Here is a 12,003-nt window from a genome sequence, read left to right on the forward strand (position 1 = left end):
CTGCAGGTCAAATCTGCACCCAAGAGTTTCTACAGCCAAAGTGAGAAGAATATAAATAAAGGCCTGGGTGTGGACGTGTCACCTTTCTATCATCTGTCTGAAGAAGGGATTTCATCAGCATGTGGCAGTCCCTAGCTAAATGCTAAATGCAGGACTTCCATCTTTCCAGACAGCCGGTGCCCGTTGCCTCAACCCCCAATCTCCTGCACGGCTCTCCAGACGCGAGCCCCTCTTGGGTCATCTCCAGGAAACCAAAGAATTGCATACTAACTGAGGACAAAGGAGAACGAGGGCCCCTGTGAAAGAGGGGGGCAGCCCCTCAATTCTCCCCCAGCAGGAGCGAAGCTGCTGGATGGACCAAGTTCTTATACCAAGTAAAGGTCCCCAAACACTCTGGGCAGTCCTCGTCCTCTCTTCATCCTTCTACTCTTAAGGAAACAAGTCTCACTATGTGCCAAACGCTGGGCTGATGGGGCTGTATCTTCTCCCCTCAGGTTCTGATACTACATGAGCCCTGAGTGTGTGGCATACGTACCCTGGGTCCTTCAGGGCCGACCGGCCCAGGCATGCCAGGAACACCCGGGGGGCCAGGTCTACCCTTCAAAAATGAACAACAAATATCAGGACAACTGGGTTTGTTTCCCTCCTTCCAGGAAAACAGATTTGTTGTAGGGGCTCAGAGGGGACTGTGGGACCCCTAAGCATGGCCTCCGGGTCCTCCATTCCCACCCTCCAAAGGCTGACAGGCTAAAAAGCTGGATCACTTAGACATAAGTTAAAGTCCTTGGTGTTATGTTATGCCAACACACAAGCTCTTACTCTACTCAAGAAATGGAAGGCGGGAAAAATAGAACAAGGAAGGTTATGGAGAAGGGCTTCTAAACCTCTTGGCTTTTTGATCTTGGTGACCTCCACTCACCTGCCTACTACCCAAATGTTCCTTGCATCCCAATAGGACCTCCCCAGGGATACAGTACGGAATAAAGCGGGATTTTGTTTGGGGTGCAGCAGCAAATGCTGTTGGTATTCTCTCAAGACCTTTCCCACTTGCTCACTGCGCCCGTCCCTCCCTGCCTTGCTGCCACAACTCCTTCCTGAAATCTGGAATTGTGGGATTTGCTCAGGAGCGATTGGAGCTGCCTGGCGATTCAGGCACCTCTCCTCCCTGCAGCCAATGGCCCAGCTCCCTTCCTCAGGGCAGGACCCACTCTGTGGTGCTGTTCACCCACCAGAGCCCCCCTAGGAATGAGGCTGAAGAAGGACTTCATCTGATACCTCGGCCAGGCTGGGCTTCTTTCCCAGCACCATCCGGCTTCCCCGCCCCTCAGTCCCCTGAGAGAGCTCTCTTAATGCATTCATTTGTACATGGCACCGTGGTCACTCTCTCTGCTTCTAGGGAGACCAACCGAAGCCAGGAGCCTTGGAAGAGCAAACCGTACAAGAGGAAGTGGGAGCAGGGACTTGGGGTCTATCTCAACCTCTGTACCCACTGGATCGTTTTACACTTAGCCTAACTAGACTTGTGGAAGGCTCAATCCCTAAACCAGAGATCACAAATGCTAACATGTGTTCTGGTTTCTACTCTTGCCTCCCACTTTTATGGCAGACAGCACTAACTGACCATGGCCCTCATTAGTTCTGAGCATGGAGACCATCCCGGAATCCTTTCCAGCCTAGCACTTCGGATACCCACCGTGCCTTGGCTGGAGCTGTGATCTGTGTCCTTGAGGGATGTAACTTTGTTTGCAAAGGTCTGAGGCTTTTGTTGATAGTGAAACCACTTGAATAAAATATTTAACCAGAAAACTAATAACTTATATTTAGAACCAAGTGTTACACCTCCTTCTATCACCGAGACTACAGTTTCAGTGCCAGCATCCACTGACCACAGTGAGCTGGGTTACTCTTTCCTGACCTGAATGAGAGCCTTGGTGACATGTATTTGGTTCACTCAGAGTTCCTATGACCGTAGGTGACACACATTTATTTTAGCTGGACCAAAAGGCAAAAGCTATTTGTTTCTGTTTTGCACTTTATTCCAGTTTAATCAAATAGACAGTGAGAGTCATTTAGTGCCACTGGTTGGGGCCTTGAAGAATTCTGCTAATGGATGGCAGGATGAAATGGTCTGAGGTTGGAGGAAATTTGGTCAGGCTTGGCAGCCTCTGGGAGAAGTCCAAATGCCTGGCAGTAGCAGGCTCTTGACCAAAAGATTGGGCAGAAAAAGGGGCACCTGAACGACTCAGTCGGTTAGGCGTCTGACTCTGGTTTCGGCTCAGATCATGATCGTGCAGTTTGTGGGTTTGAGCTCTGCATTGGGCTCTGCGCTGGCATGTGGAGCCTGCTTGGGATTCTCTCTCTCTCTGTCTCTGTCTCTCTCTCTCCCTTTACCCCATCCCCTCCCTTGTTCATGCTCCTTCTCGCTTTCAAAATAAATGAGTAAACTTAAAAAAAAAAAAGAACAGGCATAAATGTCCACTGTCATCAGAATGGCAGTGCTGTCATTGTCCACCTGGATACTGGGGCCTGGGGAAGAGTACTGCTGGCTGTCCTACTCCTAAAAGCACTTGTGGGCGTGTGCGTGCAAGTACACACACACACACACACACACACACACACACACACACACACACAACACAGTTGTCTGTGCAATGCCGACAGAACAGCATGGACCATACCTTCCTTCCTGGTAGGCCAAGCTCCCCCTGTGGATGGAGAAGATAGATAAGCAGAGGCTGCTTTGGAAGAGAGGTTCTGGAAGCACAGGGCTTAGTAGGGCTGATGGCTGGGCGTGACCAGGGGGCTTGGTGGCTTGGCCGCTCCCAGCGCCCCTGCCAGGTCAGCGGGCCGCGCTGAAATACACCTGTGGGATCTCACACCCGCAGCAGCAGCCCCGTGACCATGGGGCCCATCCTCGCGCTTCCAGGCAGAATGAGCACCTGCTTTGAAATCTCAACCAGAAAATTCTGAGTGGCATCCCCAGGAAACAGGCTGGAATTACCAAGGAGGGGTGGACTGAAGAAGGTAGTGGCTCATACCTTTTCTCCCTTTGGTCCTATCTTGCCAGGAAGTCCCGGTGGACCCTACGCAACCAAGACAAGAAATAAAAATGTCTCCATCAAAACGAGGCAAGATGGGTGGGGAGGGAGGCCTGGCTGCACAGGAGGCTCCTGGTGCATCGGGCTTCTCTAGCAGCATGGCCCCCTCTGCAGACTCGGGGCTCCAAGGACCCCATGAAAGACCTTCTTGTGCCAACCCAGTCTCCTTGTCCTGTGGCAGTTTTCCCTGAGCTGTGTTTCCAGCGGTGCCGCGGCTACAATTGAAGAGTCTTGAAGAAAGGCTGTTTGCTGAAAACAAGATGCGTCACCACCTCTCACATCTTTTCAGCAGCTCTCAACCAAGCCTCTCTGGGGCCCTGACAAGAGAAAAGCTACTTTGCACACAGGAGCAGCCACCTTAGAAGTTCCTGTGCTGGATCTATGGGCACCGGGTGCAGTGAAAGTCTTCTGTAAGACATTAAGAATGTGGGCAAGGGAGTGGGGCTGATTCAGGGATCGTAGCACCCACTACACTGAAGTCTGGCACCCCCACGGCCAATGTGCAGCTGCTTTCTGCTCACACGTCTGTGAAATGCTCAGTTAACTGTTTTCCAAATTCCCCAGTACAGCAGAGAGGAAATCTATCCACCTCTAGCAGGCCACTGCGTTATCCCCATGAGCTGCAGGTGAACACACCCAACACGAAGCCTGTTTGAAAGAGGATTCCTCTGAGACTTGTCCAAATGATAAACAGCCCCCTCAGTGGTCCCCAAACCTATCCTCATGTTAGAATCCCCTGAGGATCTTTTGAAACTCCCAACCAAGCCACACTCCTGGATCAACCAGGGCACAGGCATCAGGAATTTTTGAAGCTCCCAGGGGACTCCAAGGTACAGATAAGTTTGGGAACCATGGTCTGTATTTACTCTCCTGTTTGGGGGAGGGGAGAGGCAAAGTCATCATTTCATTTCCCTTCTCTCCCTCCCCACTCCTCCTGGTCTGGACCTCCTTGTTGGAAAGAGGGCTTCCAGGGAGGGTAGCTTCACCCACCACCTCCCTAGCCACTTGCCCAGTGACCCGCTGGGGACAGCACTGGCCCCAGCACCTAGCCTTGCCTCAGAACTGCAAGGGCCAGCTTGGATTGATAGCCCAGGGTACAGGGTACTCAGTCCTTGAGGAGGTGCCAGGACTCCCAGAAAGTGTGACTCAAAGAGGCAGTGTTCCCTGCTCCCTGAAGTCTGGGAGCCCAGGGTGACAGGGAGCCCCAGCGCACTGTGCCTGCCAACCATCCAGTCCCTGTGCAAGGACGAACGTTCTTCCATTCTCTCATTTCTTATTATCGAGCCCGTTTTCTCTTTCTTAAAATGGGCTGGAAGGATTTTACCGAGCTGTTGTGCTCAGTGCTTTTCAAACTCTGATGTGCAGATGATTCACTAGGGGTCTTGTTAAAATGCAGATTTCGGGTGCCTGAGTGGCTCAATGGGTTAAGCTTCTCGATCTCCTGGTTTGTGAGTTCGAGCCCCAAGTGGGGCTCGGAGCTGAGCACTAGTAGCCTGTGTCCCATTCTCTATCTCCCTCTCCTCCGCCCCTCCCCCACTGGCTCACTTGCTCTCAAAAATAAACATTAAACATCTTTTTAAATGCAGATTTTGATTGAATGAGCAAGTGTGAGTGAAGGGGAGGGGAGAATGAGAGTCTGTATTTCTAACAAGCTCCCAGAGGATGCCCATGTTACGGGTCCACAGACCTCATTCTGCTTGGGACCAGCATTTTACGCTATGTTCCAAGAGAACGGAGGTGGCTGCAAATACCCCCCACCCAGCTGGGCAGCGCATTCTCCAAATGACTTCGTGGGTCCCGTGAGGTTAGAGGGGCCGGTATGGGGTCAGCAGAGAACCCCCCCTTTCCTTCCCATGTGTGGGACTCCCAGGCGCTCTGAGAGCTACCAGTATAGACTGCGGAGGGGGGAAGGTAGAATCGCCTGGGAGGTGCTGCTCGGGGTGTCTTGCTTTTCTGCAGACTTCCCAGCCCCTCTGTGGCAGCTTCTGGCAGGGCTCAAAGTCCTGTTTTGTGTTTACTGCATCCAATAAATATTCATGGAGAACTCACAAGAACCCACACACGGGGCACAAGACAGATGAGGTCCCTGCTCTTGAGACCAGGGATCAGTAAACCTTGTCTGTAAAGAGGCAGATAGTAAATATCTTAAACTGCGCCTCTGATACAGCATCTCTGTCACGGTCACTGACCTCTGCCCTTGCAGCACGAAGGCAGCCAGAGACCACAAACTTTAATTACAAACACAGGCCGCTGCCAGACCTGATTGGCCATAGTTTGTCAGTCCTTGCCATGGAGCTTATACTTTACAAAAGGAAGACCAAAGAGACCAAGAACAGTAACAAAATAAGGAGCTGTAACAAGAAAATTATGCAGAGAATTAAAATAAATCATTGGGATGAAGATTGACGGGGGAACCTTACTGCAGAGTGAGTGGCTGAGGAAGGCATTTCTAAGGGGGTGGCCTGTAAACGGTTCTGAGTACTGAAGGAGCTGGCCGTGGTAAAAGTCAGAGGAAAGAAGGTTCCAAAAAGCCTGAGACACGAACGAGTACAAAGGCCCTAAGGCTGGAACAAGCCTGGTGTGCTTCAGGACCCAAGGGCTGTGCCCTGGGTGGGCAATGTTGGAGGTAGGAGACTGTGCAGGAGATACAGGCGGGTCCTCTTGTGGGGCTTTGTAATGCAGGGTAAAGAGTTTGGCTCTTAGTCTCCTGTGATGAGAAGCCATAGGAGGGGTCACCCAGGAGGGGGTGACAGAATTCATAAGGCACTTGGGTAACCGGCTGCTGCCTGCACCCTCTTCCATCTCCCCAAGGCAGGCCTTGAGCCCCAGGCAGGGGGTGGGCCTCCTTGCTGGACCCTCTCTCCCAGGCAAGCCAGAGGAGCCAGGGTCTGAGACACAGGGTCTCTGGAGGGTATTCTTGTTTGCCTAGAAAACATTTCACCTATTCCTCACTCTCCCTTTGGCTTTAGTGGGGGGTGGGGCAGGGGGGCTACCTGGTCACAGTATCTAATGAGGCGCAGACTAACAAGTTCCCCATGACCTCCACCTTCCTGCACCAGATGCAGGCACTTTTTGGCTTATGGGAAGGGGGTGGTCAATGGTCACATAAGGGGTAACCCAATGCCTCCAAGTGTTTGATGATAATTACAGTAATAATCATACCCATCTAGGCAGCAGCTCCTTTGGTCCCCTCACCACTGGGGTAATTACTATCCCAACTGTGTAGGTGAGGATCTCGAGGCTGGGAGGCCAGAATTTGCCCCAAGAAGAGGAATCAGTGTTCTAGCCTCATGGCTCTGGAGCTGGAGGTGAGCCAGAGAAGGAAAAGCAGCCCCCAGATCACGCTGAAAAAGGCAGCCCTAAGAGACTCTTCCCAGTGGGTTTCACTGCTCTGAACAGAAGACAGCAGGACAGGACCTGGGGGAATGCACCAACCTGGGGGCCAGGGGGCCCTGGGGAGCCGAGCGATCCTTGCACACACGAAGACTGCCTGGTCTCCAGTTCCAGGATGAGATTCTTCATGTCTGGGGAGAGAAGCTTCAATGCAAACAACACATGGTCATAGGTCAGACTTGGGGACCAGAAGGCGGCTCACCACCCTGGACACAGACTTGCATCCCAATCCAGTCCCCAAGACTGGTAGTTCCCTGACACCCCAGTGGGTGTCCCAAGAAGATGACCTTCTGGGCTCCAAGTTCCTGTTCTCTCTTGAGACATACCTGGCTTCAGTGCATTATAGAGACAGAAGACCCACTCTGGATGGATAGGAAGCTCATTTCAGAGGACTTTACTTAATGTCTAGGACAGCACTGTCCAACAGAAATAAAAAGCAGGCCACCAGTGCAAGCCACATATGTAGTTTTAAATTTTCTGGTAGCCATATAAAAAGGGTAGAAGAAGTAAAATTAATTTTAATAATAGATTTAACCTAATATGTCCCAAATATTATTATTTCAAATATAATTACTAATGAGGGGCGCCTGGGTGGCTCAGTCAGTTGAGTGGTTGACTGACTTCAGCTCAGGTCATGATCTCATAGTTCATGGGTTCGAGCCCCGCATCAGGTTCTGTGCTGACAGCTCAGAGCCTGGAGCCTGCTTCTGATTCTATGTCTCCCTCACTCTCTGCCCCTCCCCCACTCATGCTCTGTCTCAAAAATAAATAAAACTATTAAAAATATTTTTAAAAAATTACTAATGAGACATTTCACATTTTTTCAAACCAAATCTTTAAAATCCAGTGTGTATTTTATATGCACAGCAAATCTCAACTCTGACAAGCCCCATCAGAAAGTGTTGAAGCCACATACGGCCAGTGGCTCCTGCAATGGGCAGTACAGGTCTAAGAAATCCCGGAAAATTTCAGAATCCCAAGTCCCCAGACTGCCCTGGCATGTTGTCTTCTAACTTAGCTTCCCAAACTCTGTTCCCTCTCACACCGCGAGATGACTAGAGAGGGACCATTGCCTGCGCCCCCTCACAGAACACCCTATGTGAAACTTGGGCTGCGGGAGGGAATTTCATAAATACTTGGGAAAAAAGGGGAAATTCCAATCTGAACAGCTGAAGGGAGCCCAGAAAGTTCTAAATTCACCTCATTGTTCTCAGGGAAATGGGACAATCTCCTGTTGACAAGAATCTCCCTCCATAACTTATGCACGGCCGTGGGAGAATGGACACACACGAGAAACTGCCAAATGCCCATCCTAGGGTTCAACCTGCTACATGAGAGTAAAGGGTTGGATCCCTCCGCAAGAATCTGGAGGCTGCTCACCTCAAGTGGGGGGGGTGCTGTGTGGCGGACACTGGGGAGCCCATCTGTCTGTTCTCTCATGAGTCCGGAGGTACTCACCAGACTTCGGCCTCCTCTGGAGAACGGTGGTGGGAACAGTGGGGGTGGAGGGGGCGTCAGGAGACAGCATGCTCTGTGGCTGCCACGCTTCTTCTGATCCAGGCCTGGAAGGGCTGTGCAGAGAACATGGCTGCTCGTAGCCCCGACCGTGTCAGGGCCCCTGTCTGTCCTGAACCCTAGGGAGACCCATGCTGCAAACCCCAGATTTCTGAATCTGATTTCTAGCCCATCAGATGTGAGTGCGCCGTCTGTTTGCTACGGGAGTAGGCCTCCCCCAGCCTTTGCTGAATAAAGATGGTTAATAAACAAGTGATGGTACTGACACCATGAGCACAGTAAGGGCCACGTCCCTTTCTTCGTGAACTGGCTTCTTACTTCGTAGAGGGGCCAAGGAAAGCAGACCCCTCACACACCTCTAACAGTGGAGGAGAAGCGAGTGTCTGTTACTACTTTGATGATGCGCTCAGAGGGAGGCTCGGGGAGGGGGAAGCCAGGGCCTGAGGCGGCGTGGACGATACGAGACCCAGAGCTCTGATTTAAAACACACATTTGATCCTAGACTCTGCACACACATTCGGTGTCACCTACGCTCATGAAAGGGTCACAGTCCAATGACTCAACACATTGGTGTGCGGAGATGGGAGGAGGGGCCCTGGGCCCGGACAGTTTTATTCAACATGGGTCTTGCCCATGTTCAGTGTTGAAGTACACCTTACAGGAAGGACCTAGATCATAAGTACACAGCCAAATAGATTTCTGCAAAGTGAACACACTCTAGAGGCCGGGCCCTGGATCGAAACACACACTCCTCATCATCCACGAGCCCCGTAACCCGTCTGATCTCTGCACGCCTCCGTCTCCACCATCCCGACTTCTAACCCCAGGGGCTCATTGTAACTATTCTGGAACTTTATATAAATAGAACCAGACAATACAAACTCTTGTGTTGGCTTGCTCAACATAGTGTTTGTGGGGGTCATTTGTGGTGTTGTTTGTAGAAGTTAGTGCGGAAGAGAGTTCCATTGTGTGACCAAACCGCAATCTACTTATCTATTCTGCAGCTGCTGCACATTGGGTTGATACCCCTGCACAGCCCACCAGGTCGGGCTAAATGAAAAGGACAGGAAATAAATGTGGGCAAGAATGTGGGACACACAGAACTCTCATACATTGGCCAGGGGGAGTGTAAGTTCGTTCAGCCTCCTTGGAAAACTGCTTGGTATTGTCTACTAAAGCTGATTACAGGCGTCCCCAGGAGCCCAGCAGTTTCACTCTGATGTGTTTAGCAACAGACAGGTGGGGCTATGTTCACCAAAACACAGGTACTAGAATAGTCACAGCATTAATACCCATAATCACCAAAAGCTGTAAACTTAACAGTTTCCAGTGTGGGTCTCATGAAGGACCCTCATCTTCAACCCTTCATTGAACCTCTGACTTTGTAGAACTTGGGTAGGTCACTTACCACATGCCTCTGGGGCCCAGAACCTAGCTTCAGCCTTCTCTCCCAGGGGCCTGTGCTTACCTACTGTTTTCACCCCGTGCTCCTGCAGACATCAGGCAGCTGGGGGGTGCTCCCCAGGAATGGCTGCTCTGTGCACACCCACACACTCACTCCCTGTTGGAGGAACATTCCACCGGCCTATGCCAATGGTCCTCGGCCCTCTCCAAGCCCATGCCTCCATTTATAAAAAGTATGTTGTAAAGACCCTTTTATTATCCTGAAATTCATAAACAATACACCATACCTACACAATTTTAAAAATCACTATAATCTTGCAGCAGCCAGACATGGAGGTGGCCTGTTAGGGCCATGGAAGTGGTGAAGACAAAAAGGAAGCAACCAATGCAATTACTGGGGCGGGGGGGGGGGAGAAACCAGGGGCCAGTGTGTCACAGGAGTGAGAGAGGAAAAGAATCAAGGGTGGTTTTGAGGTGGCCGGGGCCTGGAACAACAGTGACCTGAGTATGAGATGGGAGAGTCCAAGGAGGCACTGGTTTGTGGGGAAAGCGGTCAAACTTGGTATGAGACATTTGTTCATTCAAGTACATAGTTTGTTCAGGCACTGGGCCAGGCCACATTGGGGGGCAGAAAGATGTCTAACCGGTACCCCTGACCTGTAGACAGTAAAGCCTGAGTGGCTGTTGCCAACACCCATCTGCTCCTCCCACCCCTGTTCCCTGACACTGAGACCAATCCTGGAGACTCTTACTCATTAATCAAGAACCGCAGGTGCTTTCCTTGACTTCCTAGGCCAACAGTGAGAGTCCCGCCATGGTTTTCTCTGGGTTTACCTCTCTGTTACCTCTTACCCATGAGGTTAAACACTTTCCTTGTATCTTCCTGACTATAGTACTTTCTAGGAGGCTGGAAGCGAATTTTTAATCCCCACATTCTAGCACAGTACCTGACATACACTAGATATTCCACAAACGTTTGCTGAATTAATAATAATAATACCCAAGACACTGCATGCTGAGGCACCACTGAAGTGGTTCACACATAGAAATTCACCTAATCCTCAAAGCCACCCTGAAAGCTAAGTACTACTGTAATCATCATCACCCCCATTTTACAGATCAGTTAACTGAGGCAAAGACATGCAGGCTGGTTCCAGGGTTCTTCTTCTTGATCTCCACATTCATCCACATGTGGTGGGAATGTGGGAAATAAAGGTCAGGAGCTCAGAAGGCGGCAAGGGGCTCCCATAACAACGATCTGAGGTACAGTATGAAGACACCATGAGGAACACGCCTGTAGTTGAATGAAACTGTCTCTGCTGACTCATTGTGAGGGAAGAGACACACCCGGGGGGGCTGGGTGGCATCTTGGTAAGAGGGTGCTAGAAAGGACTTATTCTAGGATTTGGGCTTTCACTCGGTGATATTGGGGGAGACTCTGAGGAAAGGAGTCTGGCTTCGCTCTGCACCAGATGCTGGCAGGGAGCAAGAGCTCGTCTATGACTACCTTAGTTCTTATCTAGAAGAAGAGCACAGCGGAGGGAGACTGAAGCCGTGGGGAGTCAGGTAGCAGCAGTCAGTCACATTAGCAAGGATGGAGGGACGGTTGGCCATTTTTGTGGTTGGATGGTGCTCTCGTTTTGTCTGTGTCTGACATGGTGACACAGTGGCCTGGTTTTGCCTTGGTCCATCACAGTCACAGACTTGCCTTGTCTGAGGCTGCTCTAGGACACTGTTTTTGTTCAACAGAGCACATTCCACCTGTAATGGGCCACTTCTCTCTCTCTCAGTGGTAAATACTATAGCTACATTGTTATAAAACTTGACATTAATGCCAGTCATATTCCTCTTCGAATCCCTTGAAGTTTCTTTGCCGGAGAGTTGGGTGAGCTGGGCAGGGCAGCTTCCACTGCGGAGCAAGGCCTGGGGCATGTGGTGAAGGTGGTGGACACGCGCCAGCGCTCCGGGAGCATTTCAATGCCACCCCAGAGGCACTCTCCCCTTTGCTGCTCGTGGCCTCAGCAGACAGCTAAGGGCTGAGGTTGTGGCTTTCCAAGCCTCTCCCGGCCAAGAGCACCTGGGAGGCTGGAAGGTCCATGTGGCTAATTTGCATTCCTCACCATTTATTTTTCCAGACCATATACAGTCTCCAATGCCTCACATCACCCCACATCCTGTGTGGTCTTCCACTAATGAAAGACTATCATCTGAAGCAATTCTCTTATTTCTTCCTGGAAACTGGAAAACTCTTCCGCGAAGGTAAATTATCAGTTGTTTCTCCTGCTGAGGCATCTGCATTGTTCACCTCTCCCCATCCCTCCTCGCCCTTTCCCCCTTGACCTTGGCTTCACTTCCAGCAGGTGAAGAGCATCTATTTCTGCCCACCCCCAACTCCCTGGAGATGTTTGTTTTTAGCACAGTCTAGTTTATTTACGGCTCATTCCGGTTCAGAATATTTCCATCAGGTGGATGTGTTTGGGAACAGCTTCCCGCCCCTCCCTCTCCTCCCAGTCAACTAAGCCAGGACTTCACATGTCTATTTTGGTGTCATCCAAGTGGCCCATGGGTCTCTTTCAGGACTGTGATGCCTCCA

The 12,003-nt window shown here is 50.9% G+C and overlaps 1 protein-coding gene across 2 annotated transcripts in view; it reads right to left on the minus strand.

The window, feature by feature from the left end:
- Positions 1–12,003, minus strand: part of COLQ (collagen like tail subunit of asymmetric acetylcholinesterase) — a 77,551-nt gene that overhangs the window by 28,210 nt on the left and 37,338 nt on the right. For both annotated transcript variants that reach the window (XM_029940323.1, XM_029940324.1), the window contains exons 2-6: positions 7,950–8,062; positions 6,534–6,635; positions 3,039–3,083; positions 2,679–2,705; positions 536–598 (exon numbers count right to left, since the gene is read on the minus strand). In XM_029940323.1, coding sequence (XP_029796183.1) covers positions 536–598; positions 2,679–2,705; positions 3,039–3,083; positions 6,534–6,635; positions 7,950–8,062 — 350 coding nt within the window. The remainder of the gene's footprint in view (positions 1–535; positions 599–2,678; positions 2,706–3,038; positions 3,084–6,533; positions 6,636–7,949; positions 8,063–12,003) is intronic.

This window comes from Suricata suricatta, chromosome 5, assembly GCF_006229205.1.
Source record: "Suricata suricatta isolate VVHF042 chromosome 5, meerkat_22Aug2017_6uvM2_HiC, whole genome shotgun sequence".
Lineage (NCBI taxonomy): Eukaryota > Metazoa > Chordata > Mammalia > Carnivora > Herpestidae > Suricata > Suricata suricatta.